The sequence below is a fragment of the Molothrus aeneus genome, chromosome 16, assembly GCF_037042795.1.
Source record: "Molothrus aeneus isolate 106 chromosome 16, BPBGC_Maene_1.0, whole genome shotgun sequence".
Classification (NCBI taxonomy): Eukaryota; Metazoa; Chordata; class Aves; order Passeriformes; family Icteridae; genus Molothrus; species Molothrus aeneus.
The window spans coordinates 1,535,415-1,554,064 of NC_089661.1; the positions used below are offsets into that span (position 1 = coordinate 1,535,415).

General features: G+C 56.8%; 2 protein-coding genes across 5 annotated transcripts; one reads left to right on the forward strand and one right to left on the reverse strand.

Moving 5' to 3' along the window:
* Positions 1-1,330: 1,330 nt before the first annotated feature.
* SPSB3 (splA/ryanodine receptor domain and SOCS box containing 3) lies at positions 1,331-13,052 on the reverse strand. Of its 3 annotated transcripts, none has more exons than XM_066561235.1 (7): positions 12,989-13,052; positions 10,606-10,739; positions 6,637-6,814; positions 5,345-5,532; positions 3,522-3,624; positions 2,607-2,732; positions 1,331-2,369 (listed from the first exon to the last, which is right to left on the reverse strand). In XM_066561235.1, the coding sequence occupies exons 2-7, from the start codon at positions 10,717-10,719 to the stop codon at positions 2,023-2,025; spliced, it is 1,056 nt and encodes a 351-aa protein (XP_066417332.1). In that variant the 5' UTR covers positions 10,720-10,739; positions 12,989-13,052; the 3' UTR covers positions 1,331-2,022. The 3 variants fall into 3 exon arrangements, with proteins under 3 accessions (XP_066417332.1, XP_066417330.1, XP_066417331.1); XM_066561233.1 differs by having other exon boundaries at positions 6,637-6,817; XM_066561234.1 differs by lacking the exon at positions 12,989-13,052 and having other exon boundaries at positions 6,637-6,817; positions 10,606-10,991.
* Positions 13,053-13,409: 357 nt separating this feature from the next.
* NUBP2 (NUBP iron-sulfur cluster assembly factor 2, cytosolic) lies at positions 13,410-17,829 on the forward strand. Of its 2 annotated transcripts, XM_066561236.1 has the most exons (7): positions 13,410-13,455; positions 14,741-14,859; positions 15,413-15,611; positions 15,857-16,011; positions 16,142-16,252; positions 16,513-16,582; positions 17,138-17,829. In XM_066561236.1, exons 1-7 carry the CDS (start codon positions 13,422-13,424, stop codon positions 17,278-17,280), a joined length of 831 nt encoding a protein of 276 aa, XP_066417333.1. In that variant the 5' UTR covers positions 13,410-13,421; the 3' UTR covers positions 17,281-17,829. The 2 variants fall into 2 exon arrangements, with proteins under 2 accessions (XP_066417333.1, XP_066417334.1); XM_066561237.1 differs by lacking the exon at positions 16,142-16,252.
* The last annotated feature ends 821 nt before the right edge of the window (positions 17,830-18,650 follow it).

The following is an 18,650-nucleotide window of genomic DNA, read 5'->3' on the forward strand; positions in this document are numbered from 1 at the left end:
CTTCCGGGGACATGTAGGTCCTGTTTGAGTCACTTTGGAAAACATCTGCCAACTGTCAAAACCAGCTGAGAGGAGAGGAGCCACTTCCTTGGGGGAACACAGCTCAGGGCAGGGCGGATTGTTCACTGAACTCCCAACACGAGAAAATGCTGAGTAAGCTCCAGAAAATCCACGGGAAATGGTGGGTTAGGATGGGATTCTCTTTTCCCAAAGCTCCATTATTACCCAGAAACAGCCACAGCAAGGATGGGGGTCGGTTAGGGGTCCCCCAGTGCCTGCTGAGGTTTGGGATTGCTCACTGGGGTTTTCCACAGTGACACAGAACCCCTGCACTTGTTCCTACAGCCCTGGAGAAACCAGTGCTGCAGGAGAGCCCCTCCAAACCAAGTCCCTCCCTGCTCTGCCTGCAGCTGCTGCTGGAGTCAGTTCTGGGGAAGAGCAAAAGCAGGCAGCTTGTTCTGGCTGCAGCACCACAACAGGGCATGGACAGAGCCTGACCTACTGCAGTACAGTTCTCATTCAAAGCCTGGCCCCAGAGCAGCAAGAGCCAGCTTTGCTTCAGGATTGGGGATGAGCTAAGCAGGGAAGTGCACACGGTGCAAGAAGCTTTACCTGGGCTGTGGGGATCTGTGATGGGAGCAGAGGAAAAGGCAGCAGCTGGAACATGAGGGAAGGAAACCCACAGAGAGAACTGGTTAAAAGCCATTTCCCATCCATACCTCAGCCCTGTTCCACTTTGCAGTGCCCTTTGCAAGGCTGACAGCACCAGCCCAGCCCTGACCCCTCAGTCCACCAGAGGAGAGCTCAAAGGCTGGGGAAAAGCCCCCTGGGCTGACCACAGGCCCTGCAGGGACTGGCCTGGGTTGGCACCAGCCCTGTGGGAGCAGAGAGCCCATTCCCTGGCAGTGGCATGAGGCCACAGCACAATGAGGCACTTGTCCAGATCCTAATCCAGCATTTCCCCTCAGCAGGACCACAAAGGCTTGGAGGGGCTGCTCTGATTGCCAGGCTCTGGGGTGGGGGTTTGGGGTGGTTTTCCCAGAGTCACCTGCCAGAGGACAGGCACTCTAAACTCTGCAGCCTCCCTTCCAGTGCACTGCCAAAGGCACCAGCCTGGCTGCACTGAACACCACCCAGCCAGGCTTCTGCTTCAGTGGGAAGCACAAGAGCCCTGCACAGGGCAGAGACAAGGGCACCTCTGCTGCCTTCACCTCCTCCAGCTCTGACACACAACTGCTGCACCCAAAACCTCCCCTCCACGCTGCTGCCCAGGCTATTTTTGACAAGCACCTGCAGCCTCCTGCCTTCAAGGGCCCCAAGAGGAACAACAGACAGCTTCTACATTTATTAGTACAGTTTAACACAGTCTTGGACAGAGGAGAAGCAGCAGAAACCAACATGCAAAGCAATTAAAAGTCCCCAGGGGCTCGAGGAACAGCAGCCACAGCTCAGCTCCTGTACCTGCTCCCAGCAGGGACTCTGGGGGCCCTTTCCCTGCAGCTGCTGCTCCATCGTGCCCCAGAGCAGGACGAGGGCATGGCAGACACCAAACCTACACACACAGAGAGGAGAGGACGGGCTGGGATTGTGTCTCAGGGAGTCAGGTCTGTATCTGACTGGAATCCAGCACACTCCAACCAGGAGACTGCCTGACCATCCTGAGTGGGAAGGGAGCCATGAAGATTATCAAGTCCAACTCCTGTCATCAAGTCCAGTTTCTTAAATGTTGTCTGTGCCAACAGGGAGAAGAGAGATCCTTTGGGAAGAGGTGCTGGCTTCCATAGCAAGTCAGGAGATGAAGCTCAGATATTTCACCACAAATTTCTTGTGTCAGAGCTGGCATCTCTTGGAGCCAGCAGCTCCTCTAAATGCCTGTGATGGATGATGAGGCCAAAGATTTGCACAGCGCTGGAGAAATCCTTGCCAACAGGTAGAAATGGATGTCCCCAGAAGGAAGAGGTGCATCAGGCTCGACTGGCCCTTGCAGACAACACAACAAACCCCACGTGCTGTGCAGAGCCATTATGTCCTCCTGCACCTCTTCCTTTGGCAGGCCTCCGCATCCGAGCCGCACGAGCTGTCCGAGTCACTCCCCGAGGATGAGGAGGAGGAAGGCTTCGACGTGCTATAGTTCATGCTCAAGACCCAGCCCAGTTTGTTGTGCAGCACCTGCTTGAGTCCTGGGGGCAGGGGCAGCACCTCCAGCGTGTCCACGTAGTCGGGCAGGAGCTGGCGCAGGCGGAAGCAGCACAGGTACTGCAGGGACGTGCGGCTGGCGCAGGACCGGATCACCTTCATGCTGCTCTTGGCCGCCGTCGAGCACACCATGGGGTAAAACTTCTTGTTCTGCAGCTTTGTGGCTGCCACCCCTGCCAGGGCACAGCACCAGGGAGGGCATGTTAGCTTAGACACAGGGATCTCCCCCCTCCCACCTACCCCAAACCCATTAACTGCAAAGCTGTTGGGAAAAGCTTTCCAAAATCCCCATCTATTCAACAACAAACGTGATCTTCCTCCCACTCGCTTCACACCCTGGTCTTCTGCTTTCCCAGTGTTTTCTGCTGCAGCCAGACTCGAGTTGCTCCCACCCCATCCCTGGCTCTCACCTATGCACTTGCGGTTCTTGAAGAACGTGAGTGTCCCGTGCCACGTGTCCAAATGCACCCCAATAATGGAGCCTTGGCCAAACCTCGAGGAGAAGTTTGTTTTGTCCCCCTTGTGGTGCAGCAGTCCTGAAAACACACCCAAAAAAATGGAAAACCTGCACTCCAGAAATTCATCCCAACTCCCATGCTGCTGGTACAGCCTCGCTCAGTGCCAAAAACATCCCTGCATTTCTGACCCCCGCCCTCCCATCCCAGGGTGGCTGGTGGAAAGGCAAAACTGAGGTTTTACAACTCCAGAGCACAGGGAGCAGCACTGAAACCCCAAAGTGCTGATGTGACAGTAGTACCCTGGTGCCCTGGCAGGGCCCCACACCAGGTCTAAGGGCTCTGCAAAAAGTGGGCTGTGATGGTGTTCACAGGGGTCTTAGGATGAGGGAAGAAATGAGAATGTTAACTCCATGTTTCAGAAGGCTGATTTATTACTTTATGATATATATTATATTAAAGCTATACTAAAAGAATGGAAGAAAGGATTTCATCAGAAGGCTGGCTAAGAATAGAAAAAGAATGATAACAAAAGCTTGTGACTGACCAAGACAGTCCAGACAGCTGGACTGTGATTGGGCATTAATTAGAAACAACCACATGAGACCAATCCCAGATGCACCTGTTGCATACCACAGCAGCAGATAATCAATGTTTACATTTTGTTTCTGAGGCCTCTCAGCTTCTCAGGAGAAAAAACCCTAAGGAAAGGATTTTTCATAAAAGATGTCTGTGACAGTGGGCCAGGAGAGATGCTCCAAGGGCTGCGAGCTGCCAGCAGCTGCTCTGGTGTCCTTAACAAAGGGATTCACAGGCCTGGTGGCACCTCCTGTGCCACTGCTGCCCACCCAGCCACCCTGGCCGTGTTACCTGTGTAGGAGAGGCCCCAGCTGTCCTCGTCCTTGCCCAGCAGGCTGCAGAAGGTGTGCCGGTACTTGTCCAGGTTCACGTCCGACGTCCCAATCCCCACCATCTGCCAGACAAAGCAGAACACAAGCTCAGTGTCTTTTCAAGCAACAAGACACAACCAAGATTCCACCTCCAGTTCTTGGCTCAGCCCAAAACACCCAGAGGGGTTGGTGAAGCCAAGTTGGAGGTTTCAGGGTGGAACTGAAGGTTCCCAGCTCTGATTTCCTTTCCTAAGTGAGGAGGCACAGGTAAAATGCTGGAGAGGGTCCCTGTCCTGTTCACAGAGTCACAGAATGGTTTGAGTTTTAAGGGACTGTAAAGTGCATCTCATCCCACCTCTGCCATGGCAGGGACACCTTCCACCATCCCAGGGTGCTCCAAGCCCTGCCCAGCCTGGCCTTGGGCACTGCCAGGGATCCAGGGGAACAATTCCTAATTCCCAATATCCCATCCAGCCCTGCCCTCTGGCAGTGGCAGCCATTCCCTGTGTCCTGTCCCTCCATGCCTTGTCCCCAGTCCCTCTCCAGCTCTCCTGGAGCCCCTTCAGGCCCTGCAAGGGGCTCTGAGGTGTCCCTGGAGCCTTCTCCTCTCCAGGTGAGCACCCCCAGCTCTCCCAGCCTGGCTCCAGAGCAGAGGGGCTCCAGCCCTGGGGCATCTCCATGGAATCCCCTGGACTCTCTCCAGCAGCTCCAGGTCCTTCCTGTGCTGGGCCCCAGATGTGAAGGCAGCTCTGCAGGTGGGGTCTCAGCTGAGGGGACAGAATCCCTCCCTCCTGCTGCCCACACTGGGGGCTCAGCCCAGTCCAGGGGGGTTCTGGGTCCTCATGGCCAGGCCATGCACATTTCTTATCCTCCAAGACTCCATGTCCTTCTCCCAGGGCTGCTCTCCCTCCAATCCCTGCCCAGCCTGGACTGGTGCTTGGGATTGCCCTGACCCAGGTGCAGCACTGGCTCTTGGGCCTTGTTCAACTTTTTTCCCATGGCCCCACCTCTCCAGGCTGTCCAGATCTCTCTGGATGCCCCATCCCTCTCCTCCAGGTGTCACCTCCCCACACAGCTGGGTGTCACCTCCAGTCTGGCCAAGGGTGCCCTGATCCCACTGTCCATGTCCCCAGCAGAGATGTGAAACATCTGGTCCCAGTGCCAGCCCCCGAGCAATGTCACTCGTCACTGGTCTCTGTCAACTCCCAACTCTTTGCATGTGATCATCCAGACAATTCCATACCCACCAAGTGGTCCCTCTGTCAAATCCATGTCTCTCCAGGTTAGAGACAAGGATGCCATGCAAGGCAGCAACAAATGCTTTGCTCAAGTTCAGGTGGATGAGATCAGTTCCTCTTCCCCCCTCCACAAACACTGCAAGCCCATCACAGAAGGCCACTGAATCCCTCAGACATGATGGATGCCATCAATCACATCCACTCTTTCCATGTGCCTTTGCATAGCTTCCAAAAGGATCTGCTCCATGTTTGCCAGGCCCAGAGGTGACACTGGTCAGCCTGTACTTCCCTAGATCTTCCTTATTTCCCTTTCTTAAAATGGGGGTTATGTTTCCTCTTTTCCAGTCACTGGGAACTTCACCAGGCTGCCACAGCTTCTCCAATATGACAGAGAGTGGCTAAGCCACTTCATCCACCAATCCCTCAGATCCCAGGGATGCATCTCATCAGCTCCCCATGGACTTGTGCACTTCCAGACAGCCTCAAACCTCATCTGCCATGGTGGAACCTCATCCTGCCAGCTCCTGTCCAAACTCCTGGGCATTTCTGCGTGCCCCACACGTACCATGTCAGTGCCATACACTGGGGAGGTCATCTTGATCTCCCAGAAGTGCTGGCCCTCTGCCAGCTCCTTGTTGCCGCGGATGGCGGCCGTGCCACAGCTGTACTCCATGTGGAAGTTCACCTTGCGGTTGTCACACGTCAGCAGCGTGGCCGTTGACTTGTTCAGGTCATCCCACACCCAGTCAAAATCTGTTGAGGAACCACAGAGGGGACAAGGATGGGCAAAGACCCTCAGGGAATGAGCCCCAAGCCAAAGCACAGGTAGATGTTTGTTTTGAAGGCCTGTTAGTGGGTTTGTTTCTATTTCTCTTATTCTTTAAGAGGATAAATCTTAAGCTGTGCACATCAGAGGACTGCTTGAGGCCTGAACTACTCTGCAGTGTCCCACCAGGGGATGGATCAGTGCTCCAATGTCAGCATTCACCAGGCCAAATTTTGGCTGACACGGGCAGAGCCTCCCTTCTCCCCACACTCCTCCTGGGATCAAGGGGTGGCTCTGCCCTGCCACAGGCTCTCCCCCAGCCCAAGCCCACCCTGTGCTCTGAGCCAGGCACCCTGCCAGCCCCTGCAGGGATCAGGAGGGCCCTAAGCAGGGCTGTGTTTCACTGGGGCCTAAGCTGGATTGGAAAGCAGGTCCCAGGGGTGAGCGCTGATGCCGTGCCAGCATCAGCCCTGAGCCTGAAACACGACAGCAGGCAGGGGCTGGTAATCCTCCTGTGCCTCAGGATGTAAACAAAGGGATGCTGGGACAGGAACAGGACACTGCAGGGGACCCCCTGTAGCAGGTCCAGGGCCTGCAATGCCACCATGGCATTCAGCAGCCTAAATAGGAAATGCCTAGTCATGATGACTGGACCTTAGAAGCCCCTCTCCCACCTCCAGGCATTTGCTTATCTCTCTGTAAAACTACAGGTCACTTTCCCTTGACCCTTACTATTGGACAATTTCTACAACCCCTGTACCCTATATAAAGGGCTACTTTTGCCCAGCTCAGCAGAAGAGCTGTCCCTCAGAACCTTCACAGAAGATTCAATAAAGACATCGCTGTGGAACCTCACACAGCCTTCTCCTCTCTCTCCCTGCATCTGCCTAAGTCACCCAGCAAGTGAAGAGCTGAAATGACAAAATGAGCTGATAACCACCTAAGCTTGCTAAGGTAGCCTGCAGCTGGGAGCTGCTTGGGAACTCAGGCTGTGCTGAACAGGACTGTGCTATCCAGACCTGCTGCAGCTCACTGGGGACACCCCAAAACCCGGCAGAGGCCGCATTGTCCCCCCATCCCCAGCCCCTTACACTCGTCCTCCTCGCCGCAGCGGCAGTCACGGACACGGTGCAGGGCGTGCAGGCTGGAGCAGTAGGGAGCTTCACTCTGGTTCTCACAGTTGCAGTAGGACTCTCCAGTCACAGGAATGGCACTCGGGATGGAGGGAGACAGGGAGGAGAACTCTGGCTCCGAATCCGAGTCGCTGTGCTGCTGGGGAGAACAGGAATGCTCACTGCTCCTGGGGAGAACAGGAATGCTCACTGCTGCTGGGCAGAACAGGAATGCTCACTGCTGCTGGGGAGAACAGGAATGCTCACTGCTGCTGGGGAGAACAGGAATGCTCACTGCTGCTGGGCAGAACAGGAATGCTCACTGCTGCTGGGCAGAACAGGAATGCTCACTGCTGCTGGGCAGAACAGGAATGCTCACTGCTGCTGGGCAGAACAGGAATGCTCACTGCTGCTGGGCAGAACAGGAATGCTCACTGCTGCTGGGCAGAACAGGAATGCTCACTGCTGCTGGGCAGAACAGGAATGCTCACTGCTGGGCAGAAGGGGAATGCTCACTGCTGCTGGGCAGAACAGGAATGCTCACTGCTGCTGCGCAGAACAGGAATGCTCACTGCTCCTGGGGAGAACAGGAATGCTCACTGCTCCTGGGGAGAACAGGAATGCTCACTGCTGCTGGGCAGAACAGGAATGCTCACTGCTGCTGGGCAGAACAGGAATGCTCACTGCTGCTGGGCAGAACAGGAATGCTCACTGCTCCTGGGGAGAACAGGAATGCTCACTGCTGCTGGGGAGAACAGGAACGCTCACTGCTGCTGGGGAGAACAGGAATGCTCACTGCTGCTGGGCAGAACAGGAATGCTCACTGCTGCTGGGCAGAACAGGAATGCTCACTGCTCCTGGGGAGAACAGCAATGCTCACTGCTGCTGGGGAGAACAGCAATGCTCACTGCTGGGCAGAACAGGAACGCTCACTGCTCCTGGGGAGAACAGGAATGCTCACTGCTCCTGGGGAGAACAGGAATGCTCACTGCTCCTGGGGAGAACGGGAACGCTCACTGCTCCTGGGGAGAACGGGAACGCTCACTGCTCCTGGGCAGAACAGGAATGCTCACTGCTCCTGGGCAGAACAGGAATGCTCACTCCTGGGTACCCTGGCCATGGCAGCTGGGCTGGGAGAGCTCCCTGAGGGCTCTGCTGGACATCCCCAGGCTCGTGTCACACATGGAGAGGCTGTGCCCATGGAATCACCCTGCTCTGGGACATGGATAGTGCCTGCTGAGCCTCAGGGACCTCTCAGCACTCTGCAGTACAGGTACATGTTGTGTGCCTGCCAGGCACATGGAGCTCTCCCAGCAGGGTGACAGCCCAAGTCTGGAACACACACATTCTGAAGGAAATTCTGTGCTAAAGCTTTGGCACTCACCAGGCAGGTTCCAGCCATAGCAGAGCTGGGCACTGCTCTGGAGAGGCTGTGAAGAGGCTGGGAGGCACAGGAGGAGAAGGGAGAGGGGGCAGAACAAAGGGAGCCAGGTGAGCAGCATGGCTGCAGCTCCTCAGGCCAGCGCTGCAGACAGGCCCACAGGGACAGGGCAGGGTTAAAGGGCTTTTGTTTATTTTCATAAACACAAAAACCTGATTTACTGTTCCCCAGTGCCAAGAGACCACAGTGATCCTGGACTGGACACCGTGAGAGCCACAGCCCAGTTTCACTCATGTGTTATGGGGTTGCCTAAAGGATTCTTTTATCACAGGTTGCAGAGTTACTCTAGGTTTATGTGCTGCTCAGGGGTACCTGCTTGTTATTCACCACCACAGACAGGGGCAATTAATGACAAAAATCCTTTAAACTCATGTTCTTGCAGCTTTTTTAAACAGGGAATTGAAACTGCTGGGGCTTACATACGTACTGCCCTAGCCTGCTCTGGCCTGCAGACCCAAGAGCTTGGGTTCTGTCTTTCCTAACTTCTAACTTTCCCAAGTACTGCTGCCTAGAAATCCTGTCAGTCCCATGACTGCAGAGACAGAAAACTGCTCATTTTCTGGGAGCACAGTGCCTGGGTTTGGACACTGTGCCCTGGCAGAGCCTCCTGGCTTCAGTGTGGCTCTGAAGCTCCTGGAGCAGCTCCTTGTGTTCCCACCACTGCACAGGGAACTCAGCTCACACACTCAAGGATTAGGAAAATAGGGAAGGATGGCAGAAGTGAATCCGTCACTCCTTGCACTGTTTCACTCTCGCTCTCCCTGCTGTGTTCCCATCTCCAGCACACCTGGACCAGGTTCAGAAGTGAGGTTCACATTGCAGAGCAGGAAATGTGAGGAAATTTTAGTCTGAAGACACTGCCCTGCAACCTCCACCACCACTCCAAGCCCCTCACAGGCCAGGAGGGATCACAGCCAGCCTGATTAGGGAACTGATACACTTCAAACACTTATCTAGAGCTCTGCTTCAAAAAAAAAAAATTATAAAAATATGGAGGGGCTTCACAGCTGGCCTGCAAGCAAAGCTGAGTTAATAGAACAAATAACAAATGATGATTTTCAGGTGTATCCATAGCAAAGAAGAAGACAAGGCCATCAGCATAGAAACAGATTAGAAAAGATACATGAAAATATTTGTAAGCTAGACTGTGTGCGTAAGTAGATGTGTATATGTGCCTTATTAAATTTCTGTAAAACTTTTGCCAATTATATTGACGCTAATTGCTTTGCACCAATGAATACAGTAAGTTATTGTGATGTAGTTAATGACTTCAGGTCAGGCTTTGTTAAGAGTATATAAGCTATAGAACAAGCAAAATAAAAACTTTTTGCTTCTTGGACCCTGATCAGGTGTGGATGTCACATCCAACCTAACGATAACATAAAAATGCTGTATGTACTTTCTGTATAACACACCTATTCTATGCTTGAAAAAGTTTTTAGTTTAGTCTCAATATTGACCACTACTGAATCTTTCCTGCTTTTGGCCAGTTCAGACTGGGTATCAGGGGCAGGAAAACAGCCCCTGTTGTAGGGGGATAGAATAAAGAAAATAAAGATAGTGTAGAAAGTGATCTTACCCCTGGGCCAATTATCAAAGATTAGGAGCAGGCCTGACTTTAACAGGCTGCACTGTAAGCAATGGGAAGAAGAGTGCTATAAAAGAGTGGGGTGGCTGGGTGAGAAGGGAACTGGGGTCACTTGCCTGCTTTAAGAAGAAAGAGTCAGTGCTCAGAGGAGATGCCCATGAGAAAACACTAAGAAGGTATAGGAGCATCAGGGGATAGGATGGTCAGGACAGAGATGAGAGATCTCTGCAGCCAGGTTATGGAACTTGGGGTTCATTGCAAAGGGCCTGGGTGCAGGGCCCTGCTGGGAGCTGCCAGGCACAGCTCGGAGCAGGCCTGAGAGAGGAGAGGGGGAGAGAGGATGAGAGGGTAAGAGAGTAAGAGGGTAAGAGTGTAACAGAGTAAAAAAGGTAAGAGAGTAAAAAGGGTAACAGAGCGAGGTTCCCATTACAATACAATAAATCTTCTTCTGTTTTGAATATTCCAATTCTCACTAACCAATCTAGTACAAGATACAAATCCTATAGCATTTACATACAGCCTATAAGAATCATTACATTACCATACTGTGTTACATTTTAAACCCTATAAACACCTCTCTGGACCCCTTCTGCCAAGCTGTAGGGTCTGCTCTGCCCCTTGGGCCTGCCTGCAAGCAGAGGGTGTTGTTCCATCAAAAGGGATCACCTTCAGCTGGCCATGCCATTGTTTTCCAGTTGTTCAGTAACTGAGGGATCTCAAAGCTTGCTTTCATTTCAATCTCGCTTATAGTTTCTATATTCTCAAAATCTTTTGCCAGACAATCCTATTTATAAGGCTTTCCCATTTCATCTTCCGCAACAGAAGGTATGACACTTTTGTGATAAGGAGACAAGAGCATGGAACCCCTGCAATGAGATGACAGCCCCCAGTGGCACCCAGATCCCCCAGCCCAGCCTACCTGGCCGTCGGAGTCGTAGCCCCAGCCCCGTGCGCCGGCCCGGCCGTCGGCCTCGCGCCGCACCCCGCTCAGGACGAAGCGCCAGGCCCGGCTGCTCCGCGGGCGCCGCGCCATGCTGCCCCCACACAGGTAGGCTGGGGAGGGAACACAGGGTTACACTGCTGCCACACCTCTGCCACACTTCTGTCACCTCCCCGGGTCACCAAACACCCCAGGGGAACAGCACAAGATCAGCAAAGGAAGTTCCATGCACATGAAGAGCCTCTGCACACTTCAACCTCTTTCTTCACCCAGAGTCAACTCCTCCCTGAGCCAGGGTTCAGCTGGCCCCAGGACAGCTCCAGCTGTCCCTCTGCAGGAACTGTATCCAGCAGCCACCTCCCACCTGGCCTGAGGAGCTTCTGGGCTGTCAGAATCACAGAATCATTTGGGTGGGAAGGACCTTCAAGCTCATCTGGTTCCACCCCCTGCCATGGGCAGGGACACGTTCCACTGTCCCAGGCTGCTCCAAGACACAGCCTCCCTACTGCCCAGTGACCCTCCAGCAGCTGTCCTGGCTCCTGCCCCAGCCCCTGCAGCCTGGCTGTCTCCAGGGGAGGGTGTCCACCTGCAGATGCCCTCTGATGGAAGGCTCTACTCACAGTGCTTGGAGAGGAAGAGAAACCACTTTCCTGCTCACTGGAAGGAAACCAGGGTTGTGACAGACCTGTCCCAACTTGCCTCAAGGACAACAGGCAGAAGGGAAGTGATGTCTCAAGTTTTGGCTTTTCTGTTTTTCAGATTCTGTGCTGCTTTAGTGTGCACTTCTGAACTTTGTATTAGGGGATGGTGAGCTCTCTTCACAGAGTAGGGAGACAAAACAATTCCTTCTCTAGCTGAGATCAAGGACAAATGATCCAAATCTCAGGCCCCAGAGCACAAACAATGTGGGTTGAAGAGAGAAAAACAAGCAGGATGGGACTGCATGGGCTGGAGCTGTAACTGGACAATTAACTCCAATATGCAAATGGAGCAGAACTCATAAAAGTGAGAGACCCCGTGCCCAGTCGTGCATTTTGTGACCATTTTGGTTCACATTGGGTGCAGCCCTGGCTGGGCTCTTGTGCTGCCCAAGGTGCATCCATTGAGCCCTCCTAATAAATCCCTATTTATTCTTTAACTCTGCCCAGTCTCTGTTCTAGGGCAGCCTGCACAAGGCATCAATGGGAGGGCTGCAAACTCGGGGGTCTGGGCACACAGCAGCCTCAGGCCTTGCTCCCAGCTCTTTCTGCAGCTGGAGCTGCAGGAGTTTCCTTTCTGCCCTTCCAGGGTCAGGGCTTGCAAGAGGAGAAGAACAACCCAGGACTCTGGCAGGTGTGGAAGTGACAATTCCAGCAGTAGAAGCCCTTCTCCAGCTTTGCTGAGCACACACAGCAGCCCAGAAGAGCTGTCCTGCTCCCCCCGGCCCTCACTAAGGCTTAGAGCCAGCACAGAGGTCCCAGCACCAACGGCAGAGTCAGACAGGGAATCGTTATGGCTGGAAAAGATCTCCTGGATCAACGAGTCCAACCATTCCCTCAGCACTGCCAAGGCCACCATGGAACCATGTCATCAAGTGCCACAACCACACAGTTTCTAAATCCCTGCAGGGATGGCGACCCCACCACTGCCCTGGGCAGCTGTGCCAGTGCCTGACCACCTTCCCATGAAGGAAATTTCCAATAACCAACCTAATCCTCCCCTGGCACAGCTTGGGGCCGTGTCTCTTTGTCCTGTCCCTGTTCCCTGGCAGCAAACCCCGACCCTTCAGCTATCCCCTCATGTCAGGAGCTGTGCAGAGCCACAAGGTCCCCCCTGAGCCTCCTTTTCTCCAGGCTGAGCCCCTTCCCAGCTCTCTCAGCCCCTCCTAGTGCTCCAGCCCCTTCCCCACCTCTGTTCCCTTCTCTAGACACGCTCCAGCCCCTCGTGTCCTGCCTGACCGGAGCTGCCCCAGGACCGGAGCTGTCTCAGCAATGCCAGCAGAGGGGTCGGTCCCTGTCCAGCTCCTGCTGTCACAGCAGCGCTGTCACCAAGAGCCGCTCACCCCTGCGGGGCCCAGGGCTCCCTGAGGCCTTTCCGGGGACCCGCGGCGCTGCTGCGGCGTGACCCGCACAGCCCCGGGCACCGAGCGGCGCGGGGGGACCACGGCGGGGGGCCCGGCTCGGCTCGGCCCGGCTCCCGGACCGCGGAGACAGCGGCTCCACCGAGGGCGGGCACCGAGCCCGGCTGTCCCGGCAGAGGAGGCCGCCGGACAGGGCAGGGCCAGGCCAGGCCACGGCGCTTGGGTCGCACAACCAGGCCCGCCCTCAGCCAAACCCCAAGCCCAGCTCTCACCTCCGGCCCGTCCCCCGAGCCCCCGGCCCACCTGCCCAGCCCGGCCCGATCCGGCCCGGCCTGGCCCGCGGCGTTCTGACCTACTTTCCTCTCCCGGGACATAAACAATCCGCTCCCGGCACCGCCCCCGGACGCCCATTGGCTGCGGCTGCGCCGCGCCCCTTCGCCATTTGCTGAACCCTCTGTCACTCACAGGCAGAGGGGGACGAAGGAGGCGGGGTCTGAGGGAGCCCGGCTCTATTGGGTACCCCGTGTGCCAATCGCCAGAGAGCGGCGCCATTGGGCGGCCGCTCGCGAAGGGAAAGCACTAAGCCCATTGGCTGATGCGTATGGAGTTCGAGAAGCGGATTGGCTGTAAAGCCCTGGAGGGCGGGTTGTCCGGTGAAAATGCAGCTTGCGATTGGACACAGCACCTGTCAGTCTGAGGAGAGGGGCCGTGGGCCGGAGGAAGACGGAAGCGGGTGATGAGGGGAGGCAACATGGAGGAGACGGCTGGGGGTGAGCAGCGGGGAGGCCGCGATGAACCGGGATTTGGGGTCTCGGCTTGGGGGGCCCTACCCGCTTCTCGGGGGACGTCCCAGCCAGAAGGGCCAGGCCTAGTGGGGGGCTCGGCTCCGCGGAGTTCCGAGGTGCTCGGGCCGAGCCGGTGCCACGGTGTTCGGCCCCACTCCTGGTGAGGGGCGCTCCGGGCCCGGCCGGGCCGGACTCCCATAGGCAGCGGGCACTGCTGATCGGGAGGTGGCGCTGAGCCTTGCCCGAGGCCTGGGCCCGGCTCCGGCGGCAGACAGCGCCGAGTGAGCGGGCCCGGCGCGGGCTGCCGCTATCACCGGGCGGTGTCCCGGGCGCGCCTCACTGTGGGGCCCCGGCTGCCCTCCCCGGGCCCCTTCTCCCCCCCTCCCCGTTGCGGGCCCGTGGCTTTTACCGTCGGCGGAGCTGCTGATGAGCTCTGCCATGGTCCGTGCGGGCTCCATGCCGTCGGCGTGGGCCAGCCCCGGCGCGTTGAGTCCGTGCCCGGAACCCGGCCCCGGGCGGGCGGGCGGCGTTCGCTGGCTGTGGCTGGAGCGGCCCGGCCGCCCCCTGTGCTGCCCCGGGCCGGGGGCTCCGATCCCGTCAGCTCCTGCTCCGGGGAGCTGAGCCCGAAGCAGAGCCGGGAGTGCTGACAGCACAGCGGGGAATGCGGGGAGGGCCGGAGAGGAGCAGGGGCCGGCAGGAAGCGACTGGTGTGGCACGGAGGGAGGAAACGCCAAGGGCCTGAGCTCACCCTGAGCTCACCATCAGCCTCGGGTCATAGCCCTGCTGAGCCTCACGAGCCCCGTGCATGTTTATTGCTGTGCTGCCCAATTTCCACTTAGGTCATCTGGACCAGCCTTTGCTCCCCACACACGGTGTTTATTGCCATTGTTGCCTTTGTCCCCGTTCTGATGACAATAACCCTGTGGCATGTCCACCTCTTCTTTCCCGCTGCCTTACACTGAGGGCAGAACTCAACAGGGCTGCAGCTCCTTCTGAGGGGCAGCTCTGATCTCTGGGACAGGGAATAGCTGGAGGGTCAGGGTGGGCATCAGGAAAGGTTCTTCCCCCAGAGGATGCTGGCACTGCCCAGGCTCCCCAGGGAATGGGCACAGCCCTGAGGCTGCCAGAGCTCCAGGAGAGCTTGGATAGTGCTTCCAGGGATGCCCAGGGTGGGATTGTTGGGGGTCTGTGCAGGGCCAGGAGCTGCCCTGGATGATCCCTGGGGTCCCTCCCCCTGAGGATATCCCATGGCTCTGTGGTACCCCTGCAGAGAGAGCCAACCTGGCCGGGGTGCGGCACATCGTGCTGGTGCTGTCGGGGAAGGGCGGCGTTGGGAAGAGCACCCTCTCCACCGAGCTGGCCCTGGCGCTGCGGCACGCTGGCAAGAGGGTGAGTGAGCCCTTGGGGTGCTGAGCTCTGCCTTGTCCTTTCCTGCCCTCAGCTGGGCTGGATTATGGCCACCCTTTCCATGTGGGTGTCCTTGGTGGGCAGTGTGTGGATTCTCTGTGAAAATGCAATTTGTGATAGTGTGATCCAGTTCAGGTAATGCAGTTCATTTCTCTTTTGTCTATTTTATTAAATCACCCAATATTTAGTGTTGAAATTGGCACTGGGACATAAATTGGCTGCTTTGTGGTGTCACCCTCACTCCCTCTGTGGGGTGAAGTGGGTGAGGTCAAGGACTCTTAAAATGGGGATAAAAAGGAAATGTGTGGGCAGGAGACAGACTGAATTCCCTGACAACCTTTTTAAAGGCTCTGTGCAGCCTGTGCCACTTGGGTTCTGGTATAAAGCACTTAGAAACAGCCAGGGGATGCTCCTTGGGGAGCAGGAGGTCAGGAGGGATATGAAATTTAAACATTTGTGTTCCAAACGTGGCTGTTGTGGAAGCGGGGTGGCCGGGGGCTCTGAGCCCGCCCTGAAGGGCTGTGCCTGTCCCCAGGTGGGGATCCTGGACGTGGACCTGTGTGGCCCCAGCATCCCACGCATGCTGAGGGTGCAGGACAGTGCTGTGCACCAGTGTGACAGCGGCTGGGTCCCCGTCTTCGTGGGCCAGGACAAGGCCATTGCCCTCATGTCCATCGGCTTCCTGCTGGAGCGGCCCGACGACGCTGTGGTGTGGAGGGGACCCAAGAAAAACGGTAACACCGGGGCTTGCTGCTGGGGGAACCTCCTGTGGGCCCTCCTGCAGAGGGTATTCCTTGGGGGAATGAAGCTCCTGTTCCACAAGGATGGCTTGAAGTCACTCAGATGGGGACAGTGCAGCTGCAGCACATGTTTTGCTGACAGACAGCCTTGTCCCCTCTCCCTGTCCCACGGCTCCCAAGCCACCTGCTGAAGCCAGTTGTGGTTTGGGGTTTTTTATCTGTCCCTTTTATTTCCACAGCTTTGATCAAACAGTTTGTCACCGACGTGGCCTGGGGGGAGCTGGACTTCCTCATCGTGGACACGCCACCGGGCACGTCTGACGAGCACATCTCCACCGTGGAGGCCTTGAGGCCCCACCAGCTGCTCGGGGCAGTCCTGGTCACAACCCCTCAGGTGGGACACGGGGCTGGACTTCCTGGCAGAGGGGAAAATGCACCCCAGCTTTGCACAGGGCTGTCTGTGGATGCCTGTTGTACACAGTCAGGGTGGCCAGAGGGATCCCCAACTGCTGCTGTTCCCCCAGGCTGTGTCCGTGGGGGATGTGAGGCGGGAGCTGACGTTCTGCAGGAAGGCAGGGCTGCACATCCTCGGCATCGTGGAGAACATGAGCGGCTTCGTGTGCCCCCACTGCTCTGTGAGCTCTCCTGACCTTACTGTGCAGCCTTGGGGCTGCTCTGGGCCCTTCCTTGGGGTGCTGGGGTGGAGAATTGGGAAATGCCACGAGGGTGATGCTGTGAGCCAGCTTTGGGCTCTGCTGTGCTGAGGAGAGGGGCAGGGCACAGGGAATGCCTGGGGCTGCAGGGTAGAGGGGAGCTGGCCGTGCTCAGGGGTGGCAGCTCCTGCCCTGTCACACAGGGCTCTGGCCTTCCTAACTCACTCCTCTTCCTCCCTCAGGAATGCACAAACATCTTCTCCAAAGGGGGAGGCGAGGAGCTGGCCAAGCATGCTGGGGTGCCCTTCCTGGGTGAGTGGGCTCTGCAGCACAGCTCTGCTCAGGGCTGGTCTCATGGTGCTCTGGGAGGGCTGAGCACAGAGAAGGAACATCCCAGGGGCAGGTGGGCTGGGAGCTGAGCTGAGGTTTTTGCTTTGCTTCTCTGCCCTCCAAACTCCTCACAGTGGGCCCCTGGGCCTGCTAGGGAAGAGGTGGTGATGCCAGCAGCCTGCTCTGACTGCTGACATCATGGTGACAGTGTAAACAGGCCTGGAGCTCCATGAGAGCCATGTTGAAATGTCTGGAACCTTCCTGAGAAATGGGGGCTGAGGGCTGAGCCCTGTCCCTGGACAGGGCTGGGATCAGGTGGGAGAGCCCCTCTCATGAAGCACCAGGGTGGGGTGGGGTCTTGGAGCCAGAGGAAGTGGTTGCAGGTGAGAATGATCTCCTGGAGAGCCCAGGGAGGGCAGTGGTGGCTCTTCCCCACCATTTTCCCTGGAGTTAACTGTGGCAGTGTGTGTTTTATCCCTGGCTGCTCATCTGGGCCCTGCAGGGAGCGAGCTCTCACTCTGCCTCCCTGTCCCACAGGCTGCGTCCCCCTGGACCCCCAGCTCAGCCAGAGCTTGGAAGAAGGCAGAGACTTCATCCAAGAGTTTCCCAAGAGCTCTGCCTTCCCTGCCCTGACTCACATTGCCCAGCAGATCTTGGATACATCACAGAGGAGCTCCTGAGGAGGGTGTGGAGCTGGACTGGTGCCAGACTGGCAGCCCCAGCAGCGGGGAGGGGATGCAGGAACTGTTCAACTCAAACTGGGGTGTGAGGGAGGAGCACAGATTCCTGCTGCTGCTGACAGTCCCAGAGGGAAGAAGCCACATCCCTTCAGACTCAGAGAGACTCGAGCTGCAGTCCAGTGCTGTTCTTCCCTGAGCATTCCCACATGGCTCTGACCACCTGGATCATGGCTCCATGTGCTGCTGCCTTCTCCTGCTGCCCCTGCCTGATGGATCACACAGGGCTTGCCTCAGTGCCTGGCTCGTGCTGGGTGCTCCCATCTGGAGCCAGGCCAGGCCCTGAGCTCAGAATTCTCGGCTCCCTGGTTCCTGATGGACCATGAGGGCACAGCACAGCCTGGGCTGGGCTGAGCAAACCCCTTCAGAAGCTGTCTGGGAGCTGCATCCCATCCTTCCCATGTTGGGAAGGAACCCTTGGGCCTGCTGGGCTTCTGTGACTCAGGAATATTTTTCAAGGTTACAAGCAGTAAACCCTTTTCTTAAAATGCACGTCTGCAAAGTTCTGTTTTTCCACGGCTTCAGACCTCACTGTATCTCTGAGTCTTGGCCCTTCACATACATCAAGGTGTTTCCTGCTGTTCCCTGGTTTCCTTGCTGGAATTCAGCTAAATGTCTCCTATAACAGCATCAGGATCCAGCCTGTCCCTTGCCTTGCTGTGAGCCAGCCCTGGCAGCCCTTCATGGAGCTGTTCTCCAGCCCCAGCCTGGGGTTCCTCTGTGTCCCCAGCTGGTTCCTGCTCCTTTCACTTCCCAGTGTCCTGTTCCCTGCACCTCTTCCCATGGACTCCTGCTCCCATGGGAGCTGCCCTCCTCTTGCAGGCTTGAGTTAAGCTGGGGAAGCAGTGAAGGTGGTGGCCTTGCATCTCATCTCCCTCCCTCCTGGACTCTGAGCCCCTCCTGCCTGCCTCCCTCTCTGCCTTTGGGACTCCCCCTCACTGGGGTTTTGGGAAGACAGGGAAATCCTGGATTTCCACTGAGGAGACTGGATTCCAGCAGGCAGGAGCAGGAGCAGCACCCAGCCCTGCTCCCGCTGCACAAGGACCCACACCCGAGCAGCTTTCCCCTCATCCCCTCAGGCAATTTTCCAGGAAAATTTTGTCTGACCTTTGGACACTTATCTGGGATTTGGAGAGCTGGGCAGTAGCTGCAATCTGTCAGGGCTGTTGGCTTCTGTGGGATAGCTGGGCATTTCTTGCTCTCTCCCTGGGAACAGCCACCCCCCCAAGGCTTGCAGGCAATGCTGGGAGCCCCCTGGGAGCCTGAATCCCTCACCCTGAGGGGCTCTGGGGAGAAATCCTGGCCGTGGGCAG